Here is a 17,917-nt window from a genome sequence, read left to right as displayed (position 1 = left end):
GATTTAGTGGTAGGATAGTTTTTTTTTTATTTATCGAAAAGCCTGTAAGGTTTGTTTTCTATACGAGTAGATCTCTCTCTCTCTCTCTCTCTCTCTCTCTCTCTCTCTCTCTCTCTCTCTCTCTCTCTCTCTCTCTCTCTCGCTCTCCCCTGGGTTATATAAGAGCGTGGAGGTGTTAGCGCTGATTGCAGTCACCGTACAGCTTGCCATACGCTCGTTTATATCTATCACGGCTTCCCCGGCCATCTATCTATCGAGCGCAGTATCTATCGCCCGCTCCCAGCCCGCGTTTTCTCTAAGCTGGGATGGAAGCCTTTTTTGTTGTATCCTTCTCTCTATCTCCCTCTCTCTTTTCTCTTTCACGTTCAGTCGATATCCGTGTATAGAGAAACGAAGGGTGTGTGTGTGTGTGTGTGTGTGTGTGTGTGTGTGTGTGTGTGTGTGTGTGTGTGTGTGTGTGTGTGTGTGTGTGTGTGTGTGTGTGTGTGTGTGTTGCCTTGTAAGAGAAAAGGTTTTAAGAGGGAATCGAACAATGGATGTTTTCATGGGACGGTGTTACTTCTTACGTGCAGGTTCCCCACATCTCCATATTCATTCAACTTTTCATTGTTGCCTGAAAGTGGGATATCACCGCTTTGCATAGTGAAGTTTTGACTGTCTGAATGTATGTTTGTATGTGTCTGTCTTTGTCTACGTGTGTGTCAGTCAGTCAGTCTCTCTCTCTCTCTCTCTCTCTCTCTCTCTCTCTCTCTCTCTCTCTCTCTCTCTCTCTCTCTCTCTCTCTCTCTCTCTCTCTCTCTCTTTCCACGAGGCTCCAGGCTAAGCTATTAAAATCTGTATCCGGCGAGAAGTAAGTTTTCCGCAATGGAGTGAGTAACATCTAAATCTCCACAGAATATTGAGGCAGAGTGCATCACACACTGCATACACTATTCGTACGCACTATTACATATTTCACGGGATAACAAAATTCTTTCTAATACACAGAATTCCCCGCCCTTTCCCGGAGCTTCCCTGTGTGACGTGAACTGGAAACGTGTCACAGGCAGACGCTTTCAGATAACCACTTGTTGAGCCCGCCTGATTCTTTCTCCTTTCTTTGCCTCGATTTATTTCTATTCCTCTCCTTTGTGACCTTGCGTCGAGGGGGACTGCGGTGCACGAAAGAAGTGTCATCTGTGTCCGTGCATGTGTGATCTCCTCCCCGTTCATAGTTGAGGTACCTGACGCCATTAAAGTGTCATCTGCCGCTACAGTCTCCACGTAAAGGTACTGCATCACCGGAGCTCGTCGCTGCTACTGTTATCCCGCCACTCCTTGGTCTGGTATTAGCGTGGCGATCGGTTATTGCTGCCTCACGAATGCCTGTCATTGTCTGCACATCTTGACAGGGGACGCAACTCTCTGATAGTGGAAGAATGGATGGTATGACTATGGCGGGGAAAGTTTTCCTTTATCTTCTCTCTCTCGATCTGACTTGACACTCGAAAGTAAAAGAATAGTGAAAGTAAGAGAAACCTTAAGACTAACCTTTCCCGTCCGTGTATTCACTGAATCACACGAGCGTCACATTCATTTCATCCCTCCCCGCCTCTCCCCTCCCCGTCTCCAACACAACACCGCTGCTCGCGCTTTTTTGTTCTCGCACAAACCAAGGCGTTCTTGTTCCCGCGTGAAGACGTCCCTTACATACATTGTTGAAACTTCAAGATACGCGCACCATCGTGACAACCTGTTTCCCTCTTTCCTAGAACCGTTGAGGCGCATTATTTTTAGATGTGAACGATAGCACAAAAAATAAGTGACGCTTTGTTATCTGACTGGTTGTATTTGTCTTCAGACGCGATGGACGTATTTAAAAGCCGTTCCTCTTTTGATGCAAAGAATGCCTAACTTTTATGTTCGTGCGAGTTGGAGTTAAAAGATGACACTTCTCCATATTCATCATAAAAAGACAGCACCTCGAGACGCATTTGGTGACGGGTCTCTTTGTGTACCATGGGAGGACTTTTCCTATATTTATTTTTACCCGTTGGCCGATCTCATGTACACATTAATGAAAAAAAAAAAAAAAAATAAGAAACTACATATGAATCCAATCAACGACGTTCCGTGAAACTTAATCGAGTCCTCACTTAACTTTATTCCATGAACATCACCTGAGCACGCGTCACGCTTTGCCTCCCGGAGTTCGAGCCTACTAATTGAGTTGTGGGTGTAGTAGACAACTCTGAATGGAAGAGAGGAAGGGGGCGTCCACAAGACTCGTCGCTGCAGTAAAGTAATCAATCGTGCTAAAGTTGTTCAGGAGTGGACTGCTGCGTGAGGCTCACTCTGGGAACGTCCTGGGAAAGAAGACTAAAGCAACGCAACTCACGACCCAAGTTTCTTATTCAGGATTCATGGGAAGTAAAACCAATCCCATACTTCCACGTGGGGCATTGTGTAACATGTACCACTGACGTCACGCGTCCCTGACTCACCACAAAGAAACCTCCGGCGGGGCGCTTGGGAGTCTGTAAGTAAAATATCATGTGGAGAGTTTGATGTGATGAAAACAGAAACACAAAAGAAATCTTCGTTGCGAACCAAGAATAGCGACACAAATAATAGCAACACCATTTTTTTCCTGTTCTATTGTCTGGCTACGTGTTTTTTTCTTAAGAGGACTATTTGTGGATTCAGTGATTCAGTGTCCTTCCCTCACTACCATCATCGGAGCAGCACCACGCTCCCTCACTACCAACCATTATATTCCTGTTTTCACTTTTACGTGTGTATCTGTATATGAGTTCTCAGTAAAAACATAACGACCCAAAGGAAATACAAGACTAAAAAATAGAAAATCATACTACACACACACACACACACACACACACACACACACACACACACACTTTAAGGAGGTAGAGGCAGCATCGATCACAACAGTGTCTGCTACAACCCGCCCTCTACGTTTCCCTTATATTCAACAAATCAGCATCGAATCACCCAGCAAAGCATCACCTCGTCAGGAACGGCCATGACAAGTCTATGTTATTTTTACAATACGAGAAAGTTTACGTAAATGAAACAAATAAATAAACAAATATGCTTTGCAGTATTTCTCCTCGGTACGACTCAAACTTCAGAGAGGAAGGAGCATGAGGACGCCAAACAAATTGAAAATACTATCGAGACTTTTCTTGAGCTTCTTTCTTTCTCCGTCGAGCAGAAGCACCACTTTTTTCTTATTTCGTTTGCGTGTGTGCAAGGTTTTTCGTTGTAACCTTTGGCCTGTTTCCATTTGTGTATGTAAAAGGTGTGTTCTCTTTTCAGTATTCCCTTAAAAATAAACAGGTGAGAGGCTTGTATCCTGCAATCCTTTTTCACGCAGCGCATTCACCACATACGCGCAGCATTTATTACTTCAAGCTTCATCCGCATTTTAAGAGTCAGTAATTCTGAATTTTCCCTCACTTCCGGAGGCAGCTACAACTGGGAACGATAAAATAAAACCAGACGATGAGGAAATGAGGTACTAACCCACGAAAAGACTCGGGAATTAAAGATAAAATATTTTTTTAACATCAGCAACACAACTCTTGCTGCGAAACAGTTTCGTAGCACAACTCCCCTGGTTAGCGCTCCTCACTCTCCTAACAATATAACGGTATAGGGGAAAGCTGCAAGAAGCCAGCTGGTCTGCACATGACAGTCTTGGTATAAAACCTACATGCCTGTGTCCACCTACTATTCCTATTAGTTTTATTTTTTATGTAAGGGAGGATCTGAACAAAGGCAACAAAACAGACCAAAAAGGTCCATTGAAGATGATAGTCCCTTACAAAGATACTCCGAAATCAAGTGCAAAATTACATTCTGAAGTGCAAATTCATCTATATTTCTAAAGCTCCTTATTGACTCTGAGCTAACAACCTGATTACTTAGTCTATATTCCGCTAATTAACCACTCACTCAATTTGAAATACATTTTTTTCTGTCTCCTTTTTAAATCTAATTCTATCAAGCCTGTTACTATGTGTTCTGACTTCCCCGCACTTGTCGCTAAGAAATAAACAAAGGAATCTGTTAACCCTTTCACTGCTTGACAAATATTTTCCTATATCCAGCAATGACTTTTAGACTAACATGCTACACTACATCCTTTCAAATAGTTCTGTAGCCGAGAAAAGAAAAAAAACACTCTGCTCTCTCTTTTTTTTTTTTCTGTATCCCTGCAAAGATTTTTTATGGTGTTCTCAACGTTAACAAGGGAAGACCATAGCTGTGAAAAAAGTTAAAACGAGTACCATGAATTTTTTGTGGGGAGTTATTCACGAGTTTTCCTTGACATCACAGATGCGCTAGAGATCAAGCTAAGCGGACTTGAAGGTTAAGATTAGCAAGTAACATCACGTTGGGTACACAGGGCTTTATTCAGAAACGCGTTGTTCTCTCATCATGACTACTTTCAAAGGCTACAGAGATGATTAGCCGGGTCCTCAAGACTCTTTCTTCTTCATGTAATCAAGAAATTTTGTTAATCTGTCAATAGAACCATAGAAACACCCTTAAAAAAAACACGTGCAGGTTCAACTACGTAGTGTAGGTGTGGCGCAGAAGTGTTTCACAATATGGCCCATAACTACACATCTCCTGCATTATCTCAGCATTAGGACAGACGCCTTGGCAGTGAGATGTGATGTTTTTACTGCCTGTGATGCTGTGATGAGCGTCGTGTGGCTGCCGCTGCTGTGTCTTTCTGTGCCTCTGCTGACCTCATGAACCTCTCCCAAAATTATGTCTGATTATCATGAAAATCTGCATAGTTCTTAGGATCATAAGTTGGGTTTAGTGCCACATAACTCTCTCTTCTCTCTCTCTCTCTCTCTCTCTCTCTCTCTCTCTCTCTCTCTCTCTCTCTCTCTCTCTCTCTCTCTCTCTCTCTCACACACACACACACACACACACACACAGAGAGAGAGAGAGAGAGAGAGAGAGAGAGAGAGAGAGAGAGAGAGAGAGAGAGAGAGAGAGAGAGAGAGAGAGAGAGAGAGAGAGAGAGAGACGGATACACGCACACACACAGACACAGACAAGCAGATACACGCACACAAACAGACAGACAGATACACGCACATAGACTGGCAGACAGACAGACAGACACAAAAGAAGACAACAAAATAATCCCTCCAGTTGTTACCCTATCAAGCCAGTCAAATAATAACAATAAAAACTAAATTAACCCAAACCCCGAGAAGAAAGGAAAAAAGGAGAATTGGACGAGATGGTCAGGCGACGTCAATTTAGGAAAACTGACAACCCTGGACTGCCCGGGGAGGAGAGGATCCGAAAATAATTAGTGAAGAAATAGTGGAAGGGAGCACGACGGCGAGGAGGAGGCGGAGGAGGAGGAGGAGGAGGAGGCAGTGGCGCGCGTCCATCCTTCCTACAGATCACCTCATGTATTCCTGCCTCGTCCTAATTGTTCGCCTCGTCCTCTGCTTCAACTCCAAGGAAATTACGAAGTTCAATGAAAAAAAAAAGTTCAATAAACGAAAGCAAATGTTGACGTGAGGAGGAAAAATCACAGCCAATGTTTCTCTTCTACTTTCGTAAGAACAATCAACGAACGAGGGAGCGGGAAAAATATTAGTCCGTTTAAGCTACAGCGGACTTTCATCAGCGCCGGGAAGGAATAAGCATGAAAGGCGGAGTGCGGGCAAGGCAATGAGTGCCAGGCAGCGCCGCCCAGCCTCCGCCAGCCACCAGCCTCCAGGCGCGCCACACCACGCCTCGCCTTCACTTCTATCCAGGACATGTATATGCGAAATGGAATATATCTTTTCTGGAACAGTAATTGATGCAGCTACTGAAGTGCACGTGATATGCTCCTTGCAGCCTCATGACGGAATTTTTTTCTCATATACTATTTTTTTTTTTTTTTACTTTTTTTTAGCTCTTTCGAATTAATATTTTTTTTTTTTTTATATTTCGCTGCTTAGCTCTGCAAGGAGAAAGACACCGTGGAATACACCTGCAAACATTTCATTAACTTGAAACACATACAGACCTCTTTTATATAAAATTACTTTCCGTTAGGTACACCAGTAGCGAGTCGCGCCGAAATGTAAGGCTCGGTGTTTTCCCTTGCATTAATAATAATAATAATAATGATAATAATAATAATAATAATAATAATAATAATAATAATAATAATAATAATAATAATAATAATGATAATAATAATAGAAATAATAATACCATAATAATACGAGGGAATACAGCATAAAAAAAGCCACTAGAGGATAGACAAAGACAAAATACAAACTCTCACTAATTCCTTCACATACAGTGGTTGCCGCGCACTGGTGGCTGGTGTACACTGCCAGGAGGAGCTATGTGGGTGATGCGTGAGGTCACTTCTGGCGGGGCCTGCACGCTGGGGAAGTCACTGGTGCGCCACAATGAGCCTTATGTCGCAGCGCTGCAATCAAGGTGACAATCAACTCGTTCGTCCGTCAAAACTGGCAACAGCGTCTGGGTGAACCCTGGTGCCAAAACCCGTCCTGGCGCGGCCTCTCACGCTAACCTTGGTCCACTGCCCGGCGCGGCCACCCAGCACAACAAAGGAAGGAAATGACTTGCCATTGTGTATGCTGCCTCTGATTCCACTGATTTCACAAGCACTACTCAGGCCTAGTACTTCTCCCGCATGCCTCGCGCTGCTTGGGCCGGATCTGCTCCTCAGTTTTTGTTGTATTTAATTTTATCTGGTTTTGCATTAAACTTTTGTTTCTGCTCATCCCAGTTTTAGCATCACGAGATTTAAACTTCTTGGTTAGAACAAAACAATCAACATTTTTTTGTTTTTCCATTTTCCTGCAACATGGGTCACTTCCAGAACCAACCTCGCTGCGCATTTTTCTCAGAAACCCTTTTCTTCCTCTCTCTCTTATCTTCAGGGAAGCGCTTAGCAAACCTTTTCACTTGTTATGGTTCTTGACCATCTTTTGTTATGACGAGGAATTAAGCGCGTGCGCACGCATACGCTCGCACGCACTCACGCACACACACGCGCGCGCACACACACACACACACACACACACACACACACACACACACACACACACACACACACACACACACACACACACACACACACACACATATATATATATATATATATATATATATATATATATATATATATATATATATATATATATATATATATATATATATATATATATATATATATATATATATATATATATATATATATATATATATATATATATATATATATATATATATATATATATATATATATATATATATATATATGCACACACACACACACACACACACACACAACCACAATTATCACGTATGTATATATAATCCGCAGCATCCACCACAGCACTCCTGAACTCTCGGCGGCGTGTGCAGGAGGCTCGAGTCGGTCTAAAGGTCATCATCATTCCCAGCTTCACCATTGTGTTTTTCTGGATGTTGGTGGGCGGCTGGCCATTCCTGCAGGGCCGCACGCTTCCCGCCTCACGGACTCACGGATTGGAGGGTTTTATAATCAACAAACGCATAACTTTCAACACAAAATTCATTGCCACGAAAAATGTTCGATAAAAGCACCAGGCATTACGAGTGACGCGACGCGGGACAGGGGCGCCGCCCCCGCACCCATCCAGCTTTTGTGTTAGTATTGTTTGTAATGCTATTATGAATTCTTTTCCATTTATTATTACTACTATTACTACTATAATTATAATAATGTCATAATGATAATAATAATAAAAGAACAATAATAATATAACAATAATGATAATAATAATAATGATGATGATGATGATGATGATGGTGATGGTGATGACGATGATGATGATAATAATGATAATAATAGTAATAACAATGATAATGATAATAATAATAATAATAATAATAATAATAATAATAATAATAATAATAATAATAATAATAATAATAATAATGATAATAATAATTATTATTATTATTATTATTATTATTATTATTATTGCTATTATTACTATCATTACCGTGATTATTATTATTATTATTATTATTATTATTATTATTATTATTATTATTATTATTATTATTATCATCATCATTATTGTTGCTGTTGTTGTTGTTGTTATTATTCATTATCACCACATCACTCACCATCATCATCATCATCATCATCATCATCATCATCATCATCATCATCATCATCACCATCATCACCATAATACTAATAATCGTTGACACCACCACCACCACCACTACCACTAGCACCACTAGCACCACCACCCTCACAACATTATCATAATTGTTCCTGACACCATTATTATTTAGGCATCAGTGTGGCTCACTTATGACACGTGCAGGTAATTAATACGAGGGTTTAAAGCACCGGGTCGCGTCCATCACTCACACTCCATGATTTTAGCTGATAACAATGGTACAAGTTGGTAGTGATTTTTTTTTTTTTTTTTTTTTTAGATGGCGCGGTAGGAAATGGACTTGGTGCCACGCTAAGGTTGCCCAGTGATTGCTATTCCTTGCTGCTCGTGTTCCTACTGCGCTACATATCACGGAAGCCAAATTCCACATCATGGTAAAGTATTGTAATCTTCTATTCCCATTAAACGCATTACATATCTATTTTTTTTCTCCTTTACGTTTCTTTTCTTTCTTCACTTTTTTTTTTTTCTTAGCAATCTCACAGTTTTCCGGGCGTTTCTTCCTCCCTCGCGTGACTGTACCATTCCTTGCAAGGATCCTCACCAGACACGTCTTCGTCTCTTCGTTTATTTCTGTCTCGCCTCTTCCTCCCTTTACTCTAAAAAAAAAAAAAATATCTTGCACTCTTGCTGTTACAGAAAATATATATTACTCACACTTGCGAGGATGTTTCGACATTTTTTTTTTGTTAACCAAGACATTTTTCCTCCTTTTTTTTCGGTGTCCACTAAAAATTTGGCGGGTGTGGCCAAAACCCTCGATGTGTAGAGCAGCGAGGTGACACCGAGGCCTTCCCTTCCTCCTCATCATCATGTTTATGGCCACTCCTCGATGCCCAATGCTGCATATTTCCACTCTGCAGGCGGTGTGAGCACCACCAGCCCTCAGATTCCGCCTCGCCGCGCCCTTCACCTCGTCACTCTCGTCGCCTCCACCACCCACCCCGCCGCCACTCCTGCGTTATGACCCCCATCTCAAAGTAATGGCGTCATGATGCACATCTTGTGATCACTGCTGAAAGTTTGTCTTCTTTCCACTTTTTTCCAATTTTTTTTGTTGACGTAAGCGCGCTGAGTAATAATTAAACATTAAGCTGAAGTATTTCAGTCAGTTTCTGTAAAAGATAAAACACAGAATGAGAATAAAAGCAGAGATCATTTAAAAGACTGCCAAGAGCATAAAATTGACAGTGTACTCCATCTCATCATTCTCAGAGACTAATTCACTTCCTGTAATGAATTTGAGTTCACTTCGTGCAGAAATTTCATTTGAATAAGATGATTTAATCAAATCCTGCAGCTCCACGTTATGGGCAGCCTTTTCTGACGTGTGCCTGTACGAGGAAGACACTTGTGCTGCCTTGCTGGCGGAGCGCATCAACAGTTATGAATGTAACAATTTCTCCGTAATAGGTATACGAGGTCGTAAGCCCCACGGTCACATTACTTCCGGATGTGTGTCATAACCTGTGCGCGGGAGGCAGTGATGCAGTGCAGCCGATGGCAGTGTACCCCTTCCCTGCAGCGCCCCGACCTTCCAAATAGACCAGGCAGAGACCAGGAGTCGAGTGAGGAAGGTTTTGCAGGTAAAGTCAAGGCCACGGATCGTGATCTGAGTCTTGACCTAAACTTTGCAACCACTTCTTATCGCAAGGATGGATATTCGATGAAATTTGCTTGATAGAACGTGAGTCGACTTGTTCTGTAATAGTTACTGTTATAACTTTCTTTATTTAACAGACATAAGTCTCATAGAGAAAGAAAGCAATCTCCAGACACACACAATAAAAAAAAAACGTACTAAAGTAATAACTCTTTTTTGTCTTCAGCGATAAGAAGGAAGCAATCTCAGGACATGAAAAAATTATACATCTGTAACGCCCATTTTGAATACATATCTTCAACGATAAAGGGAAAGGAAGTATTCTCAAGATATATATCAAAAAGTTATAAATAATGACCATCTTGAGCGTCTGTGTTGAGATGCGTGTCACTAACAAACGTATAATAGCATCCACCGATATTGGCACGCAGTGATCAGATCAGTGAGGGAGGCGCGCCGCCTTGCCTTGACCCGCCACTACTCACACAGGCGAGGAAAAACATCTGAGGTGAGTCCGAGCTGGCCCCGGAGGAGGCGTCACCTGTTAATAATGCATGGCGAGGGAAGGAGGCGGACCACGACCATCACCACCACCACCTCAGCGTCGGGAAATCCTCTCTGGCTGGTGTTGTGGTCGCTTACCCCACCCCCACCACCACCACCACCACCCTCGACACGCTCCACGGTTCCTGCCCGTAATTTTCGTCGTGTTTTTCACTTTTCCTTTCTCCCGTTCAATGCTCAGTCGAGAATTAAATAAAAGCAAGTTTTCATATATATATATATTTTTTAGAAGCATACATTTTACCAACATTGAAATTAACATACAGTTCGCATGTAAAGACACCAGAAAAATAATCTTGCTCTCCATTTGTCTGCGAAATTAAGAAAATCCTGGAATAAAGTAACCAAACGGCTAACTTTACTGCGTTCATAATAAGATGCACATAAAACATCGCTGTTTTCCCCCTTTGGCGGGTGGGCGCCTGAGTGTGACGGAGGGAGCAGGGAGGCCGCGGCCGTGTTAGCTCACTGCGCCGCCACCACCGCCACTGCCACCACCACCACAAATACTGGAGATCCAGCACAACATAAATTGCACTAATGGTCCCACTAATCCTGGGGGCAGTCATTTATATTTTTCTTCAAACAAGGGAGCCTCAAAATTCGAGAGGGAAAGAAAGGTTGCATCCATTAGGTGGGTGTGTCATACCCGCCGCCACTGACAACACACAGAGGTGATACAGCGCGCCACCCCTCCCCTCCCTTCTCACCACCTGGCGCGTCCACAGAGTGGCGTATGGCATCAACGAAAGCCACCCTGTCGATTTAAGGGGGTCAGCTGTGACGTCAGCAGTTGCATTTTCCCCGGGGTGGCGGCGGAGTTATTGACAAGCTCGTCACGCTGTGATGACCGCTATTCCTGGCGCAGGGTTAACGTGCCCCTCACTTCCCCGCTGTGAGGGGAAACACCAGGCCAGATATTACATGATTCACGTAACATCTGTGTGTTCACCTACAAACACAGTACACACCACAAATTCTTTAAATAAAAAATAAATAAATAAACAGATAAATAAATAAGCAAACAAATTTAAACTCGAGGTAATTTGAAGCCGTGACATGCAAGTAATGGCACACGACTGTCTGGTGCAGCGTGACGGGAAGCTCCAAGGCAACGCACAGCCGTCACATTCACGGCGAACAAATATCCAGGCGGGCGGGTGATGAGGCGGGGGACAGGTGGCTGCGTCCCGGGGCATTGAGCAGAGCGGGACACTTCCCTGCTTCGTGAAAATTCGTTCATGAAAATCTGTAAAGACCGATAAAATAAAAAAAAAAAAAAACTTGACAATTGATCTGAAAAAAAGGAAGCTATTATTATCCCAATACAAAAATCGTCCACCAGTTTAACTGGAAAACGCGACTCCCACGAGTGTGGCGAGGAGAGGCGGGGAACGGGTGAGGGGAGGAGGAGGAGGGGAAGGGAGGAGAGTGGGACTGTCCATTTCATGTCACTCGGCAACAATTAATATTTGCTATGATTCATGATTGGAAACGGTAAAAAGTGTGTTTTCATGCCAAATACTCACGCTGTTAACGGAGAGAATAACTGCGGGTAGAGAATGTAGATTTTCCTTCCTCGCGATCAGGGAACGCAACCAGAAGTATGAAAATTCCAGCGATATCAGAGAGAAGCCTCCATACGTCTACTGCCTTCCTTTTTTGTTTCGTCCACTCATGATTTATGAATGTCCATTCTTGAAGGTCCATGACGAATTTTCCGAGACACAGATACAGGGGGCGCCATGCCGTGGCCCTCTGTGCCTGACAGGTGATCCGGCGCGGCAGTCATGTAAGCTGGCTGGCCCCCGCCTCCCCGTTGTCCAGGATGTCCCAGCTACACGACCTCGCCGCCATCCCATCTATGACTCGTAACACCTTCCCTTCACAGCATTTCCACCGCGTACACTATCGAATGTAGATTATGATACGCTTTCAGTGCAAAAATAATTCAGACATGAATCGCAAAGTCCTGTCCGAGCAGCGTCACTATGAGGTGTAGGACTGAGCCGTAGTAAGAGGATAGCGGTGAGCTGGTCGAGCCCTGAAGCCTTGTCCCGGGGGACTGGCAATACCCTGGCTGGGTGTGATTGGTGGGCCGTGCGTGGCGCCACGCTAGTCCCTGTGCTGCTGCTGCTGCCGAATCTTGCTGCCGACAGATTCGGCAGCCGTGCTGGGAGCGTACCAGTGAACACATCAATGCGTGATGCACTAAGCCCTTGTTCATGGGTTAAATCAAATGTACTGAACCTGTGTTAAGTGAGAAAGTGAAAAGCTTATTAGCTTTATATCCGACATTTCACATTTCGTTTAAATCCTGCAATAGGGAGGCTTCAGAACCAGCTTTTGCGGGATTATTTTGTGATGGAGGGCGTGTGCATTTATCTCTGGGTTTGTGCCACTGTACATCAGGAAGGCTTGTGTTTTCTGTCCTTGTATGAAGTAAAGAGCAATGCATTATCCGCCAGCCAGCACCACTCACACCGAGGGAAAAGTCCCCAGTCGTGTGCCTTATTTAGAACATCACGTGATTCCAGCAGACAACACTTTCCACCTGTTCACGGGTTGCATGAGAGAGAGGGAACGAATAACTGTTATTATGAAAATATTCGAATTGTAACCATCGGTGGCAGTGTGTAAAAAAGTGATGTATAATTACAGGCATAAAGCGAATCGGCAAAGTGTGTTATTTACCTGCTATTAGCTTCAATGGGGCGTTATTCATTGCCCGGCTCGGCCCACGCGCCAGATAGGGCCCAATGGTTAGCTAGTTAGTGTCAGTGTGAAATGTTCAAAGAAAAACTGACTGTAATCCACTTAACTGCCTACAATAATGTTCACTAGATTGGTCATTCACGCCACGCTTCCCTGTGCTCTCTGATTCCAGCTCGGCACGCACGCACGAGATCCCGGCAGCGGCAGGGGACAGGAGGCAGCAGGAAGAGGACGAGGAAGGTAACAAAAAGCAACTCTGTGCCAAGGAAATGTAGAGTAAAGGAAGGGAAGAGAGAGAGAGAGAGAGAGAGGAGAGAGAGAGGAGAGAGAGAGAGAGGAGAGAGAGAGAGAGAGAGAGAGACGAGAGAGAGAGAGAGAGAGAGAGAGAGAGAGTAAATAAGTGAGAGTGAGAGGCCCTTGTTGGGAAGTGAAGGAGCAGATGATGGGCGTCGGTGATGAAGGTGTGAGTGGCGGCGACAGACACCAGGACGCCGCCACAACAGAAGGTACCCGTCTGGCGTTCCTCTACTCAACGCCCTCTCACATCTTTCTATACTTTTTTAATTAAGATGTCGAGGAGATGATGACGAGGACGAACACGACTAGCCAAACTCAGCACGGCAAAGCAGGACACAGTACGGCACAGAGAGGCACACAAACAACATAAGGACATAATGGAAGTTGCAAGAATCCTTATACGTGACATATAAAACACACACCCATGTCCCTCTATCAATCTCTGTTCAGAAATGTCTAATCATTTAAAGCCTCTCACTGAGTGCACTAACAACCTAAGTCCTATTACAGACATTCACCACCATGTTTGACAACCAGTTTCTTTCTATACATTTTTCAAATCTAACTTTATCGAGCATGAACACTTTATTTTTTGTTGTATCCTTATGACATATTCAAAGGATCTTGCCGGAGTTCCATTTGTCGTATTTGTTTCCGACACACCCACTCATCCTATTCCCTAGCGTGAGTGTTTCGACTTCCCTCTGCCGTCACCAGTCCCATATCCTCATCTGCCCACAGGCTGTTAGTAGCCCAGTGCCTCCTGTGTCCTCGTGTGTCCTCGCGTTCCCCTTCCTACCCACTTATTCCCTTAGCGTCTAGCCATCAGTATCCCCGTGTGTTCCTCGTCACGGCCCATTCAGGGCCCCGTCGTCCCTTTCAAGCAGCCTCGATGGTGTTGACGCAGAGCCGCCGTCCCCCAGGCTTCGTCCCTTTCATTATGCTCTTGTGAGGCTTTCTCTTTCTCTCTCTCTCTCTCTCTCTCTCTCTCTCTCTCTCTCTCTCTCTCCTCTCTCTCTCTCTCTCTCTCTCTCTCTCTCTCTCTCTCTCTTGTGTATCTTACTTCCAACCCTCCCTTAATTATCTCACCTTTCCCCGTATCCCTGTCTTTTATATCTTATCCTATGCATCTGTACTAGCTCGTGTATTGTTAGAGAAAATGAGATGGAAAGGGCGGCCAAAAGACAGAAGGGGAGGGAGTGAGTGCTTTGAATGCGATGGTGAGGGAGGGATGTGATGAAGCAGCGAGGTATTGGTGAGCTGCAGGAGGGAATGAATGTGGGTGTGGCGGTAGGCGTGGCAGAGGATGATGCAGTGACTGGGGAGTGAGGGAGAGAGAGGCAGACAGGGAGATTCAAATAAACACTGAAGTAAGTAGGTAAGCACAGGTAAGCAGGTAGGTATAATCGTGAACACTGGCATAAGTTTGGTAGCGCCTCTCTTCCTCGTACCTCGGCATATGGAACATGGTGGCCAGTTCCTTTCTCCACGGTCTTTATGTTCCCAGGCAAAGCTAGCCTGTACCCATTTGAAGGGTGATTGAACCTAAGAGCGGCTACTCGTCCCATAACGTTCCAGAGTACGGCACACCTTTTTTTTTATTATTATTATCATTTTTTTTTTTTCATGTAAAAGGGACTCTAGCCTAGGACAACAAAAAATCTGAAAAAAAATACCCTACTGAAGGTGCCAGTACCCAAAGAGAAGTAAAAAAATAAAAATTATGAGAAGAAGCGTCTTGAAATCTTCTTGAAAGAGTTCGTCATAGGCAGGGGAGAAATACACAAGCAGAGGAAGTTCCAGTAAGAGGGGTGAAAATTGAGAATCCTGGTTAACTCTTGCGTTAGGGAGGTGGACAGAATATGGGTGAAAGACTGAGAATATTGGTTAACTCTTGAATTAGAGAGGTGGACAGACTAGAGCTGAAAGAGTGAGAAGATTAGTTAACTCTTGCATAATGGAGGTGGACAGAATAAGGGTGAAAGATCAGGAATATTAATTAATCCTTGCATTAGGGAGATGGACAGAGAATACTGATTAACTCTTGCATTAAAGTGGTAGACAGAATGGGGGTGAAGGATTGAGAACACTGGTTAACTCTTGCACTAAGGAGGTACAGTACTCACGCAGCACGGTCATGTTGGCGCCGGACCACTCTGTCCTGAAGCTTGGATGCTCAGCGATCACCTCACAGCGGTACTGCCCCGAGGCCGCCACCGCCAGCCTGGTCAGGGAGAGCGTCACCCGCTGGTCGTCACGGAATAGCTCCTGAAAGCAGGAAAGAAGAAGGAATATTGAGGGAGAGAGGAGAAAGTCTGTCCAAAAATAAATAGAAATGATGGCGTAGAGACGTACTGTTCTCTCTCTCTCTCTCTCTCTCTCTCTCTCTCTCTCTCTCTCTCTCTCTCTCTCTCTCTCTCTCTCTCTCTCTCTCTCTCTCTCTCGTAATACAAACGGATTACGATGCACTGGAAAATAAAGAGGAAGCGTTCGAACATCGTTGCACTCGACAGCAAACTCGTGTCTTCCTTCGTTGCTGATCCTTTTTTTTTTTCCTTTGTGCGTGACGCTTAACGAACTCTCCAACTCGCCCACTCCCCCAACTTCTTCCTGCACCTCAATAAATCAGAAGAACTCGGCGTATAAGATATTTATTTTTACTCTATACACGTGTGACTTTTTCAAGGGGATATTAGTGACCAGATCGACACTCACGGTACAGACCAACATTCTCAGAAACGTTCCGCCTCTCTCACCACAACTATTTCAAAGGTCACAGAGCTAATTTGCCGGGGCTTCAAGAGTGTTTTTCTATTAATAACGTAGAAACCTTGTTAATATGTCACTAGAAACCGTAAAAAACACCCTTGAAAAACCCGTCTCACTTCAACTGGAGTCTATTGAAAGTAGTCGAGATGCGGATAGAAGTGTTTCATAATGTGGTCGTAAGTGGCACGGTGGTTAGGTGGCTTGGTGAGGTAACTCTATCAACAGGCAGTCACCATTTAAAGTCATTATAAGCGGCACTGTAGTACTGAATAGTAGTGTTTGGCAAGGAAATCCACAACGTGAAGCTATTTGCTGAAAATAGGATGTCGTAAGTCAGAGAGAGAGAGAGAGAGAGAGAGAGCAAGCAGGCAGATGCGTAGACAAAGACAGACAGAGACAGAGAGAGAAACATACCCATCCACTTGAAGCAACAAAGACTGAGACAGTGACAGACAAAACAAGGAGGGGGACAAAGAGCACCCATTAATACTCACACAACAACAACAACAACAACAACAACAACAACAACAACAACAACAACGAAAACAACAACAACAACAACAACAACGAAAACAACAACAACAACAACAACGACAACAACGACAACGACAACAACGAGAAACGAGACATGACTTCCACGAGAAACTGCATACCAGCCAATGATAATCTTCGCTGTGAAATGACGGGAAATAACTTAGAATCGGGACTTGGAGCATCGGCGGCTTAAGCGTTTCACAATGTTGATGCAAAAAAAAAAGCAGCAGGGGAGTGGAGCGGGAGGAGGAACGTACATGCTAACAGTAATGTCGATGATGATGAAAGCGGAGGACGGAAGGAGGGGAGCAGCCAGAGAGAGACGAGTTGCATTAACACTTTCAACACGGAGAGAAATTACTAGGTAAGGGGAACTATTGGAACTATGCCTCCGTGTTTCCCTCTAGTTATCATTAGCAGACACTGGGCTAACTACCAGGTGAAGCAGCCGTGTAACGAGTCCCTAAATCACCTGTTTTTTTTGCACCTGAGCCAGCAGGGAGTGGTAAGGATGAGGTAAGGGAATGTACAAAGGAGGGAATGATCGAAATGGTTCATTCATCTGCTGCTTCTATGAGAGTAAGATCACTATAAATCCTCTGCTTCGTCAGGGTGAAATATTACTACTACTACTACTACTACTACTACCTACTACTACTACTACCAATAATAATAATAATAATATTAATAATAATAATAATAACAATAATAATAATAATAATAATACTGCTGCTGCTGCTATAGCCACTACTACTATTACCACTCCACCACCACCACCATAACCCAGCACTACTACTACTGCTACTACTGCTACTACTACTACTACTACTACTAATGCACAACGTTCCATCCAGTTTAAAAATCAACCGGGGGAAACAAAGAATTAATTCGCTGACTGCATAGAACGAACTAAACATGTGAGGCAGTTCGAAACAGAGACGTGATATGAGAGCAACCTAAGCGAGAACAGAAAAGAAAAGACGAGTTTATGGAACTGAGGTTGAGAAAAATGACATCAGACCGGACGCAGCGAATGCGGAGAGAAGGCGGAAGGTTAATCGAGGGAATCAAAATCAAGTAAAGTGATTGGCAGCAACAAATGTAAAAAAGGATTAAGCAAAACATAAAATCGAAGCAGAGAAAGAAACCAACACAGAAGCATGGAACAGTAAGAACAGTACAGTAAGAG

General features: G+C 43.8%; 1 protein-coding gene and 1 long non-coding RNA gene across 10 annotated transcripts in view; both read right to left on the bottom strand.

Moving 5' to 3' along the window:
- LOC135104054 (uncharacterized) overlaps window positions 1-17,917 on the bottom strand; it is a 194,082-nt gene that overhangs the window by 43,147 nt on the left and 133,018 nt on the right. For all 9 annotated transcript variants that reach the window (XR_010270291.1, XR_010270290.1, XR_010270296.1 and 6 more), the window contains exon 4: window positions 15,552-15,693. Coding sequence is in view for 5 of the 9 variants with exons in the window: in XM_064010940.1 (XP_063867010.1) it covers window positions 15,552-15,693 (142 nt within the window). In the remaining 4 variants the exon portion in view is untranslated. The remainder of the gene's footprint in view (window positions 1-15,551; window positions 15,694-17,917) is intronic.
- LOC135104081 (uncharacterized) lies at window positions 10,180-13,431 on the bottom strand. Its single transcript, XR_010270297.1, has 2 exons — window positions 11,943-13,431; window positions 10,180-11,662 (listed from the first exon to the last, which is right to left on the bottom strand). It is a non-coding gene; the product is annotated as an uncharacterized LOC135104081 (long non-coding RNA).

Source organism: Scylla paramamosain, chromosome 1, assembly GCF_035594125.1.
Source record: "Scylla paramamosain isolate STU-SP2022 chromosome 1, ASM3559412v1, whole genome shotgun sequence".
In the NCBI taxonomy this organism is placed as follows: domain Eukaryota; kingdom Metazoa; phylum Arthropoda; class Malacostraca; order Decapoda; family Portunidae; genus Scylla; species Scylla paramamosain.
This window is presented reverse-complemented; position numbering and strand designations above follow the sequence as displayed.